Genomic DNA, 21,786 nt, shown 5'->3' with positions numbered 1-21,786 from the left:
AAGCACTCTTGTATAGGTATAGTTGTTCATTGAAATCGGCCTGAGAAGCGTCAAGACAATAACGCAGTAATGGCGCGTAAATTTATAACCTCAAATATTTTGTTTCGCGCGTGACGCAACTTTACGCGGGAACAGAATACTTGTGTGTACTAGTGTTTTTACATTAAATTACAGTGCCTCCTATATAGTACATACAGTTTCGACAAGAATACAAATTAAAATACAATTAGTTACACCGATAGTGCAACGTAAACGTACAAAATAGAGACCAAAATGTAATCCAAACACCCAAATTCAAGTTTACATACCATGTTAGTATTTATTGATGTTATAAAGTATTTATTTTTCAGTGTTTTATTTTTCATAGACAGTTCTTAGATAAAGCCTCAGAAGCTATCTGTTACCTTCACAATTACATTCCAGTTTAATGTGACATCACAATAATTACTTATGTACCTAGCTTTTATAACGCACAGTTTTTATTTTCTATATTAGGGGCTATTAGAGACTATATCACATCAATTTCAGTATTTACATTATTACACATCCCTTTCCCACACTCCTCTGAATTCTTAAGTCACATTTTATTAGTTTATATATAGAGTTTTAAACCTATAATTTAATAGGGTTGACACGAATCTAAAACCTCATAAAATCTAAGGTGGTTTAACATTATCATTTTTCAGTAAGTTTATATATGTATATTATTTCTAAGATTATTTCTATTTATATTCAATATGATGTTAGTACTCCTTCAGTCCTTTGTTATACAGTGTGATATAATTTATAAATGGCCCCTGTTCTGTTATAGTTTTTTTTTATTAACAGTTATTTTTTACACTTCTAACACAAAGTTGTTTCTTTCTAGATACTTAAAAACCTAAGAGACAAAAGTAGATAGTATAAAAAGTAAAATGTAAAAAAATATAAAAAAAAATATATAAAAAAAATAATTTATTACAACGAACTACTGATATTGTAAATGATACATGAAATAGTTTATGGAACGCGTTATAGTTATTAAAAAAATACTGTTACTAAACGTTGTTTGTTTGGACGCACCTATTCTTTTCCAATGAGTTCGGTTGACCGGCCTTTTTTATTGATCGAGTTCGTTGTACATAATTCCATATCACAATTTATATCTACCTCAATTTCTTCGTTGTAAGATTCGTTTAGATGTTAAAAATTAATGTTGAAACAATTAGTTCTCTGTAATTTTGCCCATCGACCTGTGGTTTTAGGTACCTTTTATAATACCTGCTAAAGACGGCACTTGCTGGTTAGTTTGTAATTTTTTTATTTATTTATTGTTAGAACATTAAGCATTTAACTAATCCTCTGATTATCATGAAGCGTTATGTCAGCGTTATGTTTGAATCTCTCAACAGGTTGTAACTCCTCAATTGGATCAACATTGGTTCTAGGATAACCAATATTTATAAAAACTAATTTCATCTACAAACACATATTATCTAGACTATAATAAAATAATTTTACAGCAGAAATAAAGTAAATAATTGCATTTTTTTAAATACGTAAAGTCAATTTAATAGGTTTTGAACATATCTTATTTCATGAACTATAAATATTAGTTTATTTTATAAATTAATTGTAAACAAAAATTATAATCGAACAGTTAGATTATAGTTTGAATAAATTATCATAATAATTCAAAGGAGCAATAATTAATAAATATTGTGTGTAATAATGTCACAACATGATAAAATGTAATCATGGCCTATAAAATATATAGGCGGTGGTATAGCAGTTTAGCACACCGCAGCCAATTCTGATGATCATGTGTTCGATTCTTCGCACGGTGCATACTTTTGTATTCGTGAGTATGATTATTTGTATTGGTGTGGGTGTTTTTTTATGTACATAATGTATTTAAGTATTTATATCAGTTGTCTGGTACCCATAACACAAGCTGTGGCTTGGGACTAGATGACGCTGTGTGAATTGTCCAACAACAATATAACACTGTAATTTTATCGTGTTTAATCTGAGTTGACATATCAATAATTTTTAAAGTACACGATTATTTCTTCAGCAGACACTGTACTGTATCATAATAAAGTAATATAAATATTTAACGAGATAAAAAAAAAATTAAGTAAATAAAAATAACGCAAAAAAGTAAAAAAAACTGTCTATGGTACGTTCTAAAGACCTCATACAATCTTTTATTGCAAAAATCTTATTATGGTTTTCGAAATTTTAGTTTAACATATATATAATAAACAAATATTTATGCAATAAATTAAACACAGTGAAACAATTTTTATTAAATATAAATGCATATAGTTTAATCGTTTTAAACAATGTATGTATTTATATTTAACTTAATAAATATAAATACATATGGTGTAAATATAAATGCATATGGTTTAATTGCTTTAAACAATGTACATTTACATTTAATAAAAATTGTTTCATTGTTTTGCAATATCCGTTGTATAATTAGAGCAGATTGCGATTAAGGATATTTTGTACAAATTATTATATTTGCTAAAGTTAAAATTTAAATTAAATAAAAATAGTATTTCAAAACAAACTTTCGTCTTAAAATATCTTAAATCAATGTTGGTCCAGTCATCATAGTACCTTACTATCGTATTTTTTTAATTTTGTTTTTTTTTACCTACTTGCGCAAATACGGATATTAGGTACAAAGCACGTGAAGTATTTTAGTTTCTCCCGTATTTGAATTAAATATTGCACCTAGTTACAATTTATATAATTAAGTATTGATGGCAATGTGTTTTAATAAGTCGACCAATTGTTATATAATGTAATAGGATTCTTTTTCTATTTTTACACGAAATCACGAATCTTTTACACAGGAAAAGATTTTCTTTGCACGTTGACTTTTTAAAACACACGCCGCTGTAAATATTATATTATACAAAGTATAAACTCAGTTTAAAATTTAAAATTAAATAAATAACGCCGACTATGTACCTGAATCTTCAATTACACTAAGTTAAATAGACTTAGGCGTAGAGTTAGGTCTTAAAAAGTCTAGAGTTTTATCTTTGACGCTAAGTTTTGTCACAGGGTCTAAGCTTCTGACTTGCAGGGCAATGTAAAGAGATAGTGGAACATTGTAATAGTCTATTATGCTTCACAGTATTTTTTTTATTGGAGGGAGAATTTCGCTGTTGTCTATGCTTGTTTTGAATTAACATTTTGTTTTATCGCTATCATTGAGGACTTACCTTAGCCAAATACTAAGTTTTTATCTGGACATGTAACAGTTTATTTAATTATTCTTTTATAAGTTCAGTGAAAATAATTACCAATTTTTGTATTTTTATTTATAACAAATAATTGTATAATATATAAGCGTAAATCAGGATTACCTATGTTGTTAAATTGTGCCTCTTTTGCGTGTCAATTGTTTGAGTTTTTGTCTTTGTCGCACATCGTATGTGGATGGTGCAACGAAAGAGAAAGGTATATAATCTTTAACATAATATTATTAAGCTAAAAACATGTGTCATAGAAATGTTAACTCGCAATAGTGAATTAAATTAAAACCATAATGTTACAAATTGAAAATATATGTTCAAATATACCGTAGTTATGTAATGTAGGTACCATAAACAATGTAGGTAACTTTATTATAACTTTTTTTTCTCTTTAATCTAAAATACAGTCTGATAGTGCATGTTCACTCGCGGTTGTGTTAATCTATATGTTTATATTATTCACTTTTTATTGCATTAATAATACAATTATGTATTTTAGAACACTATTCCGCCATTGTTGATTTTTTTACTTTTTTTTTTCGATTAATATTATGGAACCAATATTGAATGTCATCGCAATAATTGATACCTGAATGATGTACAATGCAATGTTTGCGACACTTATTTATAATGTCTATTTATTAATTAAAGTAGATCTGCTAATAATTGATATTATACTATAATGAAATCCATTTTTTTGGTTAAGAATAGTCATATAAACAGCACTGTTTAAAACTACGGTAGAAAAAATATTTTTCTTATGGCAACACCTGAAATTTTTTTTGAGAATGATAGATGTAAGTTGTAATTTAAACGTTGTGTCTACATTTTGTTCTACCTACACATTTACATTGGCTTGTCCGTCCTTGGAGTGAATTAAGAGAAGCCTGATATTGTGCCTGTAATTTGGAATTTAATTTTCGCGGTATATTAAAACTTTCAAATGCAACAGGGCTAGTACATAACCTACATAGAATACAAGAACCGTGATTTCAGTACATATAAATATCGATACATCGACATATAAATGCAACGATTATTTTCTTATGATTCCTATGTTATAGGAAACCGATTATTCAATGAAATCGAGTCTGTCGTCTGCTATGTTTGATTATTTCTTACAACTTTCGGCGATTACTACTATATTATAAAAATCATATATTTTTAATTGTTTACTAAATATTTCAAATATCACATGCAATAAATTTCATATGACAAGTACATAGGTGATCAGATAAAATCTGAAACACAGTTTCAAATGTAATAGCTCATATTAATACGAGAAACAAAAATATTGTACCTCTTTTTACGAACATTGCGCGAACGGAGAAGTATGAAATTTCGCACATTTATGGTTTATATAGAGAAGAATACTGAATAATAATATTTATTTAATTATTAAATCCATTAAAAATAATTACACATACTACTGTGTATTGCCACATACGCATAGAAGAATAGACTATGGCAATAGAATTTCGACCGTTGAGCGACCACTACTAAAGTTAAAATCAAAAGGCAAGAACTCAACTCAAATCTTTCCAGAATTGATATATGTACAAATCCGTTTATAGTTTCATAAAAAAATTTCAAGAAGAAATAAGCGACAGACCAAAGAAATTGTACTGAAATCATTTTGCTTGTAAACATAATATATAAAGCCAATTTAACATTAGATTAATGCCTATTTTATACATCCGATATTATAAAAACGGGTGAACCATTCCATTTTGTTCAATAGCACATTTCACACACACATTCCATGCTTGCTGCAATAGATTTTTTTCATATGTACACCCCAGATTCAGATTTTTTATGTAAATACACCATAACTATTAATATTTTACACGTCTCGTTATACCTTTATAAGTATTTTACATGCGTGATTAAATAGAAAGCAATAGATTTAGATATTTAATTAGAACTGTCTCCTAATTTTGTTGCAAGTCGTTATAATTACGTCCGCCATTTTGTTTTTATCGAAAACTCAAGATGGCGCCACCTGTTGAATTTGTACCGAATTTTTAAGGCGTGTTAAAGGAATTTCTACTCTGATAATTGTATATTACGATTCATTTAAGTGTACCTAACATTTATTAGCGTGTACTTAGTAAATCCGAACCAATATAGTACAAATGGGTACACGACAGATTTTACTTTATCACCAATTTCGTTTGTAAGTCGCCTGCATATATTATGTGTTGTTTCCTATTGTTTAGTTTGACTATTACACTGTTATTGGTAAGTTTTGCGACGATTAAGTAATAAAATGTCTTATTGCAATAGTTATTTGTAAATTTCGCGTTTAGTACACATTGTTGATATATTTTGTCAAATTTTATCACTTATAATGTAATGGAAGGAAAGTATTTACATCACTCGAGTTTCAGTTTCGATTGCGCTGTACTGACACTAGTACTGGCGCCAGTAGTTTGTATAAACTACTAACATGTAGATAGATAGATTTATAAATTATTTATTCACCAATTACAAACACTTAACCTAAAATGTACAAACTAAATTAACATACAAATAAAAGAAATAGAGGTATCTTTATGTGCCGCAAACGTGAATAGGCCACCAACTTAACATCAATATTTGACGTTAGTTTCTGTAAGGACAACACTGTGACGTAAATACTTGATTTACCATTAAATTATTGATATTAAGCCTAGACAAATTACATTAATAATCTGTTTCTCAAGTTTAAAAAGAAATCAGGGGACCAAACCTCTGTAGCGATGTATGCGTGTGACAATGTCACATGTAGATGTATGTCACATGTACAGGTATGATGACGAAACGAGAATCCATGTAAGTTTGGCTAAATACGTAAATATTAGTAACTAAATCTAATATAATTAATTAGAATTATTGAACATCGTGAACACAAATAGGTAATTTCAGTAAATGTAATTTGTTAGCAGGCGTAATTATATAACGTTGTTGCTAACGAATCTTATTTGAAACAGATTAAAATAGACAGTTTTGCGATCCCCAGTGCCCAGACTAAAGTCGTATCCGCCAAGCGGGAGTTGGCCTACAGCCGCTCTATAAATCCTTCCTTAGTTTGGAGTGCCATCTGCACTCGCCCCCTATCGTCCGGTGAAGCTGTAAAGGCCAGCTGCGGCCAACAGCATTAGAGTAGTCCAAAAAAAAAACTATTTCACAATTGCAATAATGATTCGTACAAGTTACAACTCTTAATAAATTGCAAAACCGTAAATTGTAATCTGTTTCAAACGATAATTGTTCGCAACTGTTATATGTATAATACAGGAGCTGAACTTTAATGGAAATCGTTGCAAACACCAATAGCAAACGAAGAGTGTTTTAAAAATTTATTAATAATTTAATAAAAATAACATAACGACCAGTGTGGTGGCTCAACTTTGGATATAAGGTACCTATTATTAGCCACAACCCCTTATAAATTGAAATATTTGTATGTTAGTGTCCACGAAACTGATGTATTTTAATATATACACTTGCAACACTGAATAAACTACGAAAAAAAAATGAAACAAAGCATACGAAACTATAAATTAATAAAAATATATATTTCTAGGATAATGAATAAAGAAATTTATTTTTCTCATAATCTAAACTAATTAATAATTAATTAACAAACAAAATTCTTTCTTCTCTCTCTCTCTTTAGTTTTAACGTTAAAATATTTCAGTTTCGTGTTTTTTTTATTATTTTTAATGTAAGATACCATTCGAAAGTGTTGTGGGGACATGTTTGTAATATTAATTTAAACGTTGTAATTTTTTTTTATACAGTTAATTATTGTATAGCAAATGTATATACTTCAATAGTTTATTCAATTCCATAAATGTCTACAAATAAATATATTCAATACCAAAATATGTAACACAAATAAAGAGAATTCTGGGCAGACATTTCATCTAAGATATTGTACCCACTGCATATAATTTGAGTCTTGTTTTAAATATTAAATTGATACTTTACCACGAATATAAACTATTGTTTCAAGTAGTTACACAATACTAATGTATAGGAAACTTTTATTGCATAATAACTATATTATCTACTAGCTATGCCAGCGACTTCGTTCTAATGAGTAATGTCCATTTTATCCCCTATTTTATTTTTCTCTCTTAAGGGTACAATTCGTACAAACTTTGAATATCATATTGATAGTCAAAAGCATAAAAAAAACTTCTAGCTTTAAAAATGACGATACTTCCATAGAACGTTTCATCTCGCCTTTCACATTAAAAAGTAGCCTATGTCCTTTCTCAGGGTCTAGACTATCTGTATACCACATTTTATTTATATCGGTGCAGTAGTTTTAGCGTCAAAGCGAGACAGACAGATAGTTACTCTCACATTTATGATATTAGTAACGATAAATATCGTCACATTACAGAACAACGTACCTAAAGATTTAATTTCGATCTACAGATTTTTTGTTTAATTTATGTTAAACTTTAAATTTGAATCAGAACTTGATTACCTCTTGTAACATATATAAAACTGAAAGTTTCAATAAGAAATGAAGAAACTTTTTAAATATTTGAATTACTTATGAATAAATGCAATTTACTTGCTTATCAACCATATATGAGAATGATATGGAATTACCTACCTACCTATACATTTTAGGCAATCTTCAAAATTGTTAAATATTACAAAATTTTATTAAATTGATTTTATATGAACATTTGTTTGAAAATGAAAGTAATATAATAGATTTTAAAGTTACATGCATCAAATTAATAATATTCTATTATGGTAACAAAAAAATTGTATGAAATTTAATTTTATCTTAACATTTACTTTTGACTTATAATTTTGTAACTGATGAGTTGAATGTACATTTATGTAGTTTTACATGCCACATATAGAAATATGAAATCTGTATAAGCTATTTGTTATATTACCACTGGCAATACTAATTCTATGTTAGATTATGGCAATAATAACCACACCTCTTTGACAGTAATTATTTGGCTGAAAGGAAATTTCCAGGGCCGTAAAAATACTTAATTAAAATAAAAACTTTTTGATATTGGTCTACGATTCCATCTATTATTCGCTCTGTATAATTTAATTAATAGTTACATAAATAAAGTGTTTCAAATTCATGTAGGTCTATTACAGACATTTATGATATGTCAAATCTACCGTCAGTTCGGAATGATTTCGAGATGAGAAGAACTGACAAGAAACTCAGCTCGTATTCTTTTCAAATAAATGTTATACCTACATTCTTTACAATAATACAGATTCATTTTTAAATTTAAATTTTGGAGAATAGATTCTGAGAATTAGTTTTATTCAGTGTTAATTAATTATTCCTCATACAAAATATAATACTATTGAAGTAATACATTTAATTAATATTTAATTGTCACCATTTTTAATTATAATTATAACCAATATCCATGTTCCCACAAACGATTAGTTATAAATTTATTGAATCTACCTCAACCAAATTACCCATTAATGTTGTTTGTAAGTGTTCTTTTGAGTCTTATTATTATTATTAATAATAACTGAATTGTAGTGTTTTTTATAATAAAGTTATTATTAATTCCAACATCCCCTTTTGATATGGTAATTATTGTTACCAAACATATTGAATGCAAGGTCAAAGGTGTTGTAAAGGTAATGTCATGATTGAACGATATTAAATTTGAAAGTATATAAAAAGACTTTTATTTGATTTCCTTTTAAAATATATCACCCATAGCACTATGGTAAGACAACGAATATTTTTAAGCATAAGGGACAACCGATCTTCCTGCTCACATGATGGTAAGTGATTACCGCCGCCCATGAGCACCCGCAACACCTGATGCTGTAGTGGTTCAAGGGTTCACCCCAGAAGAATGCCGGAAGAACCAGAACGAACCAAGGGAATTGCAAGTACTTTGCCGGCCTTTTAAGAAGGAATAAATTTCTTGAAGGTTTCAATAAAGTATCGAATCGGAAATAGGCTTTAAGAATTAGAAATCCTTTGAATACAACTAGCCCTAGAGAATATAGCATGAGGTTTTTAAAGATATACAGGTTTTTTAAGTGTCGATAAAGTGCATGTGACCAACCCTTAGGCGTCTATAGGCTACGTTACGTAACCGTTTACGATCAGATGGGCAGAATGCCTGTCTGCCAACATCGTAGTAAAAAAAACACAATGATATAATAAAAAAAACACATAATTTTAGGTTTGTTTAAAAACAAATAGAAATTAAACAAAATATTATATTAATACAAATTTATTGTTTGTTTCGCAACTGAACAAGTAGACTCTGTCGGCAGAGACGGGAAACTGCTCCTTCGTCTTTGCGTCGCAGCTTGGCAGCCAGCCGCGCCAGGCTGAACCGAGATCTGGAACGACTCTCGGGGCGACCTGTTTCAAATTAAGTATAACTTTAAAATTGGGACAGACCAAAGAAAGAAGAAACATAACATTACCTGCCTTTAGACGATATGTTATTTCACGCGCGATCAGAAGTGCACGCGATTTTGGGCGGGAAAATCAGCGCACGCTATTGTGACAAATAGAAGTCGTTGAACTATTTTTTTATGTTTACTCTTTCGCGCGTTTTCCGTTTGAATCTTGTCATTTCACTTTCTTTAAAAAAATTTTTTTTTTATTCCACAGATTATATTTATCCAAAACCACGTTTAAGTTTTGTAAATTATCAATAATTCTATAATCATTTATTTATTTATTGACATCAAACTAAGCGAGCCTTACAGCTTCCCAATATGCTCACTTAGGAAAAATTATACAAATATATGAAATATTAATAATTACAAAAAAAATATATATTCAAACAATTTTTGTTCTATAGTCAGATGTTATGTTATGCGAAGGAACGAGGACCATGTCTTATGGAAAGTGCAGAATATGAATGTGGATGTTTGTAAAGGGAGGGGACGCCCTAAGAAAAGATGGATGGATTGTGTGCAAGATGATATGAATAAAAGAAGAGTATGTTCAGATATGACGGCCGATAGAGAGCAGTGGAAGAGAATGACATACTGCGCCGACCACAAATAATGGGATAAAGGCAAGGCAATGATGAGTCAGATGTTGCAATGATTTATTTCAAAAAGACGCTACAGCTCGCATGAATGACGGACGCAGGATTACTCGAGTTGGCGGCGCGCGCTATATTTCTCTTTCTCTCTATCAACAGACGTCAGACGTCCCGTATTTCCCGGGACGTCCCTTATTTTAGGATTACTTTAAAATGTCCCTGCGGGACTGACTGTCCCCTATTCGAATCGTGCTCCGTTTTTCACTATTAAATTAATCGATCTACGCTTGATAATTTGTCCCGGGTAAAAAACTAAATTCCCATATTTTTTGCCTATTTGAGCGTTGGCCCCATATAGGCTGAGAGAAATCTGGCAACTCTAGTCTACATGCTCATTCTTTCATGAACATTCGCGAAAAGCTAGCGTGTAAGTTACGTTAAAATGACAAAAATAAGAAATATTATATGATTAATTAATTTTATTCCAATGTAACGTCCAAAAAGTCGTTTTACACATCAGTGGGTACATCAGTCCCACTAAAATACAGCTGTCAAACAGCTTTTTTTCTGAGCTGTATTTCGTTTGATATATCATATGAGTAAAGGCAAGAGAAAATGGAAGTTTGAAAGGCAGTTAAAGTACAGGATAAAAGGCAAGACTGACGTAGTATCTTCCAGAATGGCAACTCATGAGCCATATCATGATCACGTGATATCCGTAATGCGTTCCATGTAAGAATTATAAATTCTTGAAAGCATATAAAAGATAGGACATAAATAGGATAGGATATAAAAGATAGGATAGGTAATAACCACAGATAGCATGTACAACTAACAAACTAGTGATATAACCAACAAACTAGTGAGAAGCTTAGTTTAAAAGAAGAATGAAAAGAAAAAAAAGATAAAAGTTTAAAAGAGCAAAAGGCTCTTTTAAACTAAATCTTGTACAAATTTGTATGTTAAATATTTTGTAGGAATAGATACTAATTTGTAATTAGGATAATATCCAGTCATATCCATGATATAGCTATAATAAATTTTATCTTTACATATAATTATGAAGTCACGCTGTCTGTTCGCTTAGATCTTTTAAACTACGCAACGGATTTTCATGCAGTTTCGAGCAAGACAGAGTGATTCTATCATAATACGTATATACACATGCAAAGCCATGGCGTGTAGCTAGTAAATTATAAATACCTTCAGCAACTCGCTGCCACGCTTCTCGGTCAACATTCACCATTCCGGTGGACGCGCTCCGGCCTAAGACTGACTCTTGATTGCCATGACTCTGTGACTCAGTGACGTCACTCTCGCAACTGATGCGGCTGGACCTATAAATGTGAAACGGTATTAGAATAATACAAGCAACTCTTTGACGACCTCGTGGTCTAGCGGTTTGGTACACCGCTTTACGTCCGGTACAAACATTTGTATTCATGAATATGATTGTATCGGTCTGGATGTTTTCTATGAATAATTTGTATGTATTTACGAAAAAAAAGTTCAGTTATCAAAAAAGATAGTTATATATTATAGTACCCATAATACAGGCTTTAGCTAGCTTACCTTGGGTCTAGATGGCGCTGTGGGAATGGTCGTCAAATATATAATAATTACTATGGACAAGAAAACTAGTGAGACAAAATTTGGAACATAGAACTAGTATACAAAGTAACATAACATATAACACATTTTTAAATAAATAAACGATTTTAGATGTTGCCATAACGATGGCCACATGCGAAGCTGCAGACAATTAGTACTAGTATTTAATATGTTACTGCTTTATTTAGTTAAAAAATATTCTTACCTATCTCCAGGTCTTAAATCACTGGTAGAGCTAGTCCCTTCTCTCCTGATTGGTCCGGGTGATGATAAAAATCTTTCCCTTGCTGCTCTAATCCTAGCTGCTCTTTCCGATAACCTCATTGTAGCTACATCAGCTTCAGCCGAGGACGTAGTTTCTACAGTAGATATAGATCTCTCATATAAATAAGGATTCTCTGATATTAGTTTTGTTAGACTTGGTACTATTACTTCAGACATTTGTCTAATAACAGGAGCAGGTTGACTGCCGTTGTTTGGGTTACTTTGAAATTCGGGTAGGTTTTTTGTTATATCCGGGACTATTGTGTCTGTACTTGCTCTACATCTTAGTGTTTCTTCACTATCCACTTTCTTTTGTTCCAATGCACAAGGAGATTCAACTGGTAATTGTTCTGGGTGAAGAGCATTTGCACTTTGTGATTTTAAAACCCCATCAAGAGACTGCGAAGGTGTTGGTACAAGGCGTTTTTCAGCAGACGTTTGGTCGCGTCTGGAGAGCTGGCATGCACTGGCGGACTTCTGGACTTCCCTTTCAAGAAACGGGTTATTCCTGCTTGTAAAATTATTTATAATTAGTTCATAAATTTTATATAATAATAGTAAGACGTATCGTATAACTCGTTACAGCATAATTGGAAACATCTATACTATAATATTTATTAATGCTAGTCAATTTTTCCCATGATATAAGAAGACTAGGCTACTCTTAGCATGGTAGCTAGGTAATGTTGGTACAGTTAGAGCTTATTTTCTCGTGCAGTATTATATTGTGATTGTTATGACTGTTTAAAAATGAAATATCGTGTTAAGAAACATTTAATTCTTCTTTCTATACAACACAGAGAATCGAAATATATTATTTTATTAAAAAAAACTTACCTTATATTAACCCCAACAGGCATATCGAGAGGGCGTCGCCTTTCTGCAGCTGGAGACCGCCAAGCTGGTGAAGATGCACCACTACTGGGCCCAGATGTATGACCTGGGATTGTAAATTATTTTTTATTATTTGTATGTGATTTCTTATTGGTAGTCATAACACTGAAATAAAATATACCTTCTTCATTAATTTTCTTATTATACCGTTGAATCATAATTCGAATAGATGGTGCAGTCTCTTTTGGTTGTGGTTTTCGTTGTGAAGATGGTGATAATGGTAACGGTGGTCTTGATCTTGTTCGCTGTTCCTCATCTTGAAGATCTCCAGAGTTTTTAGTATTTGCATCAATTTCATACCTTGGTTTTCCTTGTCTTTCTTCTGTTCGTTTTACATTGTCTGCATTCTTATAATTTATACGATGATCTCTTGGAGATCTTACTTCAGCCAAATCTTCAACGTTTAAAGGTATAACAGCTCTTGGTATTGATTCGCCACTTCTTACGACAGGTGAAAATATTTTTCGTGTTGTTTTAACTATTACTTCAGGTGAGCCTTCTCGCAGTTCAGGAGCTTTTAATTTAAGAACATATACCTAAAATCACGATTAAATATTCTAAGTATTGAATGGCAACCAGGATATTACATATTTGGTTTTAAAAGAACTAGCATTTATATCTCATTTTAGATTTTCTTACCTCTCCTTCAGAATCCGAGTGGAAATGTGCTGTTGGTGGAGTTCTTGGTCTTTCTGATGCACGTCTTGGCCTTTTTCTACGTCTTGGAATCTCAACTGTAACAGTATCTACATCTTGCTCTGTATCACTCTCGGAAGGCTTCGATTGTTCTCTTTCTAATCTTGATCTCGATTTACTTTTCTTTTTACCATTACTTTTATCGATTTCTTTTCGTTTGCTTTCTTCTTTCATATCTATATACTCTCGATCTTTTTCTTTTATTATTGAACTAGATTTCGAATTTTTCTGACCAAGTCCTTTACTAGTTGATGGTGCCTCTTTATCAACATCATCCAATTCACAAATATTAACATCGGTTTCAGTTATTATTTCTTTGTCATCTTTAAAACGTGAGGAACTTCCTCTTTCTATCTCTTCTATCGTCTTTCTTATAAACATGGCATCTTCTTCTATGCTAGGTTGTCGAGAAACCTTTCTTCTTGGATTAGAATTCCTCTCAGTTTCATTTACCTTAAAAATAAGTATTATTACTTTTTATGGAGAAAATAAAATATTTTAACATTAAATAGTGTTTTACTATTTTACCTGTTCCCGTACTGATTTATTATTAGCGGCCGCTTGTTTTTTTTGTTTAATGCCACGGGAATCTGAAAGTGCAACTACTGAAATTGAAAAATAACACATATATGAATAACATTTAAAAAATATAAAATAAATGACAAGGTCAAATAAAACTTCTAATTTAGTGTTCATGCTCTTTATATTATGTAAGAAATACACAACTTTTTTAAAGTCTATTACATATTAAATTAAGGAAACAAAAATCTCACCAGCACCATTAGGTTGTAACACAGCTGTGCCAGTTACAGCTGAACTAGTTTCACACAGAAGTCTTGCTTCAGCCTGACCATATGTGTAAACTGGTTTTTGAGGAGTGTGACGTGGGGAAACAGCCATCAATGGTGCTGCTGTACAGACCTCCTCAGCTTCAACTTCAACTAATACCGCTCCTCGCGTGTGTTCTTCTTCACACTCATCTATACCGTCGACCTGAGAATAATATCAATGTTGATTACTTTTATTTACAAATTTTATTTGAAACGTTTATTATTCTTACTATAGATGATTTAATAAGTATAGTTTAAGTTTTTAAGGTTGTAAATATTTAGGTTTTATTTAATGAGCTATTAGTTAGTATAACAGTAATAACATAGTATTAGAAATAATTCCACGTGGGATCATATTTGTTAAGACATGGCATAAAGTAGTAACCACATTAAGACATAGTATATACATGAAGTGTATAGGATTTAATTAAGAATACACTGTGACCTCACGATGAAGTTTATAGTTGATACGCTGATGTTATCTATTCGACTGTGCCATGAGTACCAATATTTATATTGAAATCAGTACTTACAGATTGTTCTCCCTCATACTCCGATTCGAAATCATCAGCATCATTGACACTCAAACTTGATGCGTGAAGACGTCCAGAGCCACCAGCTGATGGGGCAACACTGCCATCAGATTGCGTACGTGTGAGGGTTGTTGGAGGAATTTTGGTTCGAGCACGAGCAGCTCTGAGAAGGGCAGACGTGGAAGCTTCAGGAGCTATCCCACGGGACTTTTCCCATTCGTGGAGTTTGCGTGTGAAAGAACGGGATATGCCTGGGAAATATGTAGAATACATTTAGTTTTTGTAATATTTTTCAGTGCTTGATGTTGAAAAGAAGCTGAAAAAAAATAATTCTTTATAGTTTTGAATTCATTGGTGGTTTGTTATTCTTAATTATGACAATACCTTGAAATTTGAAGAGACCTGTAGAGGTTTGAACTAATACTTCATCTGGTTTTGCTTGATCTTCCCAAGCTGGTACAGAATTCGTTTCTTTCATTCGTTTCCATTCATCTGAAATTGTCAATAATAAAATTTAAATAAAAGTAAGAAATTCCCTTGATTGTTGTAACAAAATTTCTTAACTTTGAATTGCTAAGAGTGTAAACAACAATAAGCATATATCACGCTATAATTCTAGACGTAAGTCTGAGGTCTAGGTCAACTATGGACATTGTTATCAACGTAATACTTGACATACCCACATTTCGGTGAGAATATTTGAATTTCTTGTCACAGTAATCAATATACCGCCATTTTTAAAGTTTATTTAGATTGACTTGATCACTTAAAACCAGTAAATTTAATCTGTAAATTCACATGCCAATAGATGAGGGTCTATAGGAAATAAGGGACATTGTACTAAATCGCTATATCAATGAGGTCGTCAAAATGAAGTAGATAAATATTTAAACACATTACCCCATTTTTTCAAGAAATCTTCGCTCAGATCTTGTCTGGCCGGTACTGGGGGCGGTTGCTTCACTCCTTTCATAAGTTGCCATTCTGCTAGTTTCTTTCTAAAATCTGCTGACAATTGTTCCTCGGTCGCCACAGGTCGTGATGCTGCAAGTTTAGGATTCGATATATCGATTGTGATTTAATTCATCATTTCGTTAAATATACAAGTGCTGTTTGCTAAAGCTAGTCTATTCTAAGTGTGGCCCACGAACCAGGAACAGGTCAAGGTGCCAAATTTCTTCCCGGTCCAAAATATGTGTGTATACATGTTTTGGACCAGGAGGAAATTTAGCAAAATATATTTTTTTTATTTGCGAAGGTTTCTCTTAAACCCACCCTCGTAACCGTAATTGACTTCCAATAAGATTCATAGCACAAATTTTTTAATTACTTTAGATGCTCTCGAGGGAAATTCTGTGAGGAAATAATAAACGAAAAATTTCTTTTATTTAATAATCTTAACTTTATTAATAGCATATTTGCTGGTCGTCACTATATTCGCCCAAAACTTAAGTTTTAATATGTATATAATAATACATGGGTATAATAACCTACTCGTATGTTAATTCGTTTGAAAACCGTAAGAGCACAGGCGTTTGCCTATTCTCTTTCGTCCATATTACATTTAGACCTGACATTGTATCTTTGGGATTACTCCACATTGCCCCAATATATTTAGTTATTTATTTAGTACGACATGATTATTAAACTTACTGAGTTTCCCTCGTCGATCAGAGAATTCTCTTCTCAAACGAGACTGCAGGGCTGCGTAATCTCTGGCGATTTCCTCTCGAACTCCACTCGCTTCACATCCACTGCTTAGACCTTCAGTTTCTGGAATAGTGGGGATATATATTTTAACTAGCTGTACCCGCGACTTCGTCCGCGTAAAATAGTGACCTTGACCAAAATATTGACCTAACTCAATAAAAGCCAAATGAAAAAGTTTTATCGTTTTAGCTTCAAAAATGACGACACTTCCATACAATCTTTCATAACTCTTTCAACCCCTTATCTCTTTATTTATAATATCTTTTTTTTTTAGTATATATTTCAAAATTAGGCTAAAAATTAAAATTCAAGTGTCTAGCTTCAAAAATGACGATATTTCCATATAAACATTTAACTCTCCTTTAATTTCATATTTATTTACATTTAATTAGCACGAAAATGAGTTTCAAACTTCTAGCTTCAAAAATGACGATCCTTCCATACAACCTTTCATCCCCAATTTCAACCCCTTACAACCCGTTTTTTGCTTTAAAAAATAGCCTATGTCCTTTTTCAGGGTCTAGACTATTTGTGTACCAAATTTCATTTAAATCGGTTCAGTAGTTTTGGCGTGAAAGCGAGACAGATTATAAAGTTACTTTCTCATTTATAATATTAGTAAGGATATTAATAAGGATTATCAAGTAAAGTTATCAAGTAACTTTATATTAATACGTAAAGCAAAAACATTGTACTCAGTTTTAAGAAAATTGCACGGACCGAGGAGTATGAAATTTCGCACACGTAATTTTATAATTCACTAGCTACTCGCCCTAGTTTCGCACGGGTATATGTATTATATATAAAAACCTTCCTCTTGAATCACTCTATCTATTAAAACCCGCTTCAAAATCCTTTGCGTATTTTTAAAGATTTAAACATACATAGGGACAGACAGCGACAGCGACTTTGTTTTATACTATGTAATGATATAAACTCTATATAGAGTGCAGAAAGCTAATATTTTCTTAAGTAATGCATATAAAATAAATTAAATAAAAAAGAAGACATTACCATGTATTTGACACAAACAAGTCTAGAATAGGACTTTGACAATAGATGCTTAATAATGTTCAAACTTAAAATTTAAATTAATTATGGTTGAATTTCGACCGCTGGTCAACCACTAGTATTTATAAATACATTTTTAAATAAAATATACCACAGATAGTACCCATATTTTCCAATTTTTATTCATGTTAATCACCTAGACTTCAAGTTATACTATAGATATCTTGTAAACTTTACAAGATATCGTTTTTTTTTAATCTCTATTAAAAAAAAAAATGACACGCAATGACATTTTGAATGTAATAATACCTATTAAAGAAAATTTATTTTGAGTTTTTGAATAGAAATATGTAGAAAAAGATCTTAATAATAATAGAATACGTTCAATTCAAAACAATGTAAGTATTTTATTCTAATGTGCATATGATAAGGGTCCGCATTGCGCATGTGACACCTGGGGTTTCAGTCCTCCATAGGTGGTAAACATTTACCATCAGATTGGCCGTATACTTGTAAGGTATAATAGGAGTAATATTGTTATATAAATAATATCACCAATATTGTTATATAAATAACTAGCTTTTAGCCCGTGGCTTTGCTCGCGGTAATTTATCCTTAGGTTTGAATTTACCAGAATCCTTTCTTAGAGGATGCCTACGTCATAGTAGGTTTATGCATGCAAAGTTTCAGCCCGATCGGTTTAAATTGACAAAGTTTCATACAAAATTTCATCCCCTATTTTATTCCCTTGGGGTAGAATTAAACAAAATCCTTTCCTAAGCGGATGCCGACGTCATAAGATCTACCTGCATGCCAAATTTCAGCCCGATCTGTCCAGTGGTTTGGGCTGTGCGTTGATAGATCACTGTGTCAGTCACCTTATATATATATATATATATAGATTTAGATAAAGGTTTTAAAAAACCTTTCTCAAGACAAACGGCTAGTGCAACCTAGTCTAAAAGACGAGAAAGGTAAATACCTTTATTTGCCATAAAATTAGTTCGTGTTAAGACCCGGTTAATAACATAAATAATGTATATTAAATAAGAAAGTTTAAAAATAACTATTTAAAAAGATATAATGCTAAGAAATATTTAGTTTTAGCTTGACATACATGCTGAACTAAAAAACTTAAATTATATATTTTTTTGTAGGTGGTACCGGGGACTTCGGAGGTCCAAATGGTTGCTTGTATTTTAGTTTTCGTAGTATTTTCATTTGTACTTTATACAAGCTTAAGCGTAAGTTATTTAATATGTAATTCACATTTACTAATATAATAAATTAAATAATAATAATTTATCTATTCATTGTGAAAGACGTGAAGTTAAATGTTACAGACCAATGGAAACAGTCGATTCACGGCAACTGCCTCTGCTATTCGGCAGATTTGGTCCGGCAGTTGCCGATTGTCCTGCAGACATAGTCAGTGCAGTACCCTGAGCGGACTGAGCGGCCTGGCCCAGGGCCATCATACCATCGACGAAGATAGTGTTCCTGGTCCTAGTAATGATTGTATTTGTGAATCATGTCCTTGTGCACTTATTGAAGACTTTCTCAGGTTCGTACATGCTTAGAGTGGGTATAAATATTAGGGTCCGAGATGCTTGCCTTGATGAGGCAGCGGCCCAATCAAAGTGGCCGGAAACATGCGTGTACACTCATATTCTTACACACCTGAATAGGGCAAAATAGGTCGCCTTAACAACCGATTTAGGGCTTGTCCTAAACAATCTACAAGCCAGTATAAAGGCCGCTGGAGCTGCGGTAGAATGATGGCGCGACCTAATGACTCCAACATTGGCGCTCGTAGATACACCATATGGTTTTTTAATGGGTAAGAATTCCACACACTCCCTCATCAACCCTCTGACGTACGATCGATCCTTTGAAGAGTTATCCAATGATTTAAAAAAGTTATATATATTAGTGCCCAGGTCACCAAGATGCCACGAAATAGAAATCTGGCGATATGTTGATGATCACCAACACTTTCCGATTATTATTAATGTACTTAATTGAGTATTATGTGCACGAATAGTTTTGTCTTCTACCTTTCTACCTTATTTGTGCTCTTTCTACCTTTCTGTCTACTCTTTCAGGAAATGCAGTCCCGCTACTAATGTATATTCACAAATTATAGAAATACTAGCAAACTACTATGAAAATGTGGTGAATACGGTAGGAGACTAAAATTACTCGTAACTTGGAAACAGTATTAACAATTCTTATTTTAATTTGTAATCAGCTAACATTGCAACCGCATGTCTAATATTTGATACCTTAAATTATATCTGAATGTCAAATAACATCATGCTTAGCCTTCAGTATTTGTATCAAGCCTTTTAGCCTTTGTAGTGAGTCGTCTACATCTACCATTATCCTAATTACGTTGGCCGCAGAACAGCTTCCAATCAGCCCTCTAATTTCGTTGCTGTATACCGAAATAATTACTTAATGGATTTGTATTATTTTGTTTAATTCCGCTACCATTATCATGGTAGAAGCGTTACGACCTACCCCGGTAGTGATCAATCTCCGACCTAGTGGGCAGCGATGTTCAGATTGTTCAGTTTTTCGCACTGCATGTTTGTGGTATAACACATACAACCCCGTGTGGAGGCATAGGAGGAAAACCGTAGGGTTTATAGTAACTGGAAGTCTCACAGTACCTGTCCATTCAATCCCTGAGACATTTTCCCTATGTAAAAAACGGTTAATTATACAAAGATTTTATTACAATTCGTTTGAAACCCACGCAAACGATAAATAACATTAACCTTTACAAAATTAAGTTAAATGTACTTCCCTTTTAGGTTACATATCTGTACATGTACTTGAATAGAGTGGTCGAGTGTCGGACATCGTGCCAGAGACAAGCTCAGGTATATATAAAATATGTTTGGAATATTAATAAAGGAAAATAAATAAAACAATGACGTTATCAATAAAATAAATGCATTTAACATTAAAATACTTGGAAACGATAGTGTAGTTTGGCTAGATAATATTTACAATATTAATATTGATAATGTTATTTTCAATGTTATGGAAGACTATATAAGTTATATATAACCTAAACTTCATTCATTGGCAGCTAAACTCAAACTAAGCACAGTTTATGGCTCCTAAACAATTAATAGTAACCTAGCATTTGCATTAGCTGTATGCACTATAAAGATCAAGAATTTGTCTGGATCTCTCTGTTGATAAATTTGAGAACCAAAAAAAATGGCGATTTTTAAATGTAATAACTGTTGCAATAAACGTTTCAGAAGAATGTCACTATTTTTTATATATCATAATGTTTCATACTAACATTTTAACAATATGCACATTCTTGTAAATACAAGTATCATATAGTATGAAAACACAATTTCAAATTTCTACAATCATTACAATACTATAACAAATATTATTTGTTTCAGTTCATTGAAAGTAGTAGCTACGATACTAATGATAATACTGATGTTAAAAAACATGAACATGAACACGGTGAACAAGACACGGACAATAAACGAAATCAATTGTATTCTGACCCTCAACCTGAAACGTCCAAACGAAAATCAACAGCATACGAAAGACTGCAAAATAAACTTAAGAGAAAAAATAGTAATATTTTGGAATTTGACAAGAAATCTAAGAATATTGATGTACCTAACAAAACAGACAACAAAATTTGCAAACAAGAAAATAATAATGATGACGTAGATAATGAAAAAGAATTTGATAATAAGAAAACACCTCTAGAACAAAAGCTTGTTATATCAGATGATACTTTGCAGACTACAGATGATTCCATAAATACATTAAATAGTTGTCCTAAATGTGTTGAAAAGGGGAGAGTCTGTATTCCTAATTGTCCAAAGGCAAGGAACAGTAAAAAACGATAGATCTTTTTTTGTTATTGATAATTTTGAAGGAATATCATTAATTTAATATATAATATAAAAAAAAA

General features: G+C 31.7%; 2 protein-coding genes across 2 annotated transcripts in view; one reads left to right on the top strand and one right to left on the bottom strand.

Moving 5' to 3' along the window:
* Positions 1-9,505: 9,505 nt before the first annotated feature.
* Positions 9,506-21,786, bottom strand: part of LOC131848641 (uncharacterized) — a 47,792-nt gene continuing 35,511 nt past the window's right edge. The window contains exons 6-17 of the mRNA XM_059198563.1: positions 16,758-16,877; positions 16,005-16,148; positions 15,489-15,596; positions 15,105-15,355; positions 14,515-14,734; positions 14,270-14,346; positions 13,685-14,200; positions 13,167-13,581; positions 12,989-13,091; positions 12,093-12,659; positions 11,480-11,613; positions 9,506-9,639 (exon numbers count right to left, since the gene is read on the bottom strand). Of these exons, the coding sequence (XP_059054546.1) occupies positions 9,506-9,639; positions 11,480-11,613; positions 12,093-12,659; positions 12,989-13,091; positions 13,167-13,581; positions 13,685-14,200; positions 14,270-14,346; positions 14,515-14,734; positions 15,105-15,355; positions 15,489-15,596; positions 16,005-16,148; positions 16,758-16,877 (2,789 nt within the window). The remainder of the gene's footprint in view (positions 9,640-11,479; positions 11,614-12,092; positions 12,660-12,988; positions 13,092-13,166; positions 13,582-13,684; positions 14,201-14,269; positions 14,347-14,514; positions 14,735-15,104; positions 15,356-15,488; positions 15,597-16,004; positions 16,149-16,757; positions 16,878-21,786) is intronic.
* Positions 18,989-21,752, top strand: LOC131848661 (uncharacterized). Its single transcript, XM_059198581.1, has 5 exons — positions 18,989-19,069; positions 19,169-19,389; positions 19,931-20,009; positions 20,645-20,713; positions 21,257-21,752. Exons 1-5 carry the CDS (start codon positions 19,010-19,012, stop codon positions 21,719-21,721), a joined length of 894 nt encoding a protein of 297 aa, XP_059054564.1. The 5' UTR covers positions 18,989-19,009; the 3' UTR covers positions 21,722-21,752.

Source organism: Achroia grisella, unplaced genomic scaffold, assembly GCF_030625045.1.
Source record: "Achroia grisella isolate CSIRO2021 unplaced genomic scaffold, CSIRO_AGI_Agris_v1 utg567, whole genome shotgun sequence".
Lineage (NCBI taxonomy): Eukaryota > Metazoa > Arthropoda > Insecta > Lepidoptera > Pyralidae > Achroia > Achroia grisella.
This window is presented reverse-complemented; position numbering and strand designations above follow the sequence as displayed.

Coding starts and splice junctions, on each gene's coding strand:
- LOC131848661 (XM_059198581.1), top strand. CDS start 19,010: ATGGTTGCTTGTATTTTAGTTTTCGTAGTATTTTCATTTGTACTTTAT. Junction 19,070..19,168: donor TACTTTATACAAGCTTAAGC/GTAAGTTATTTA, acceptor TAAATGTTACAG/ACCAATGGAAACAGTCGATT. Junction 20,010..20,644: donor ATGAAAATGTGGTGAATACG/GTAGGAGACTAA, acceptor CTTCCCTTTTAG/GTTACATATCTGTACATGTA.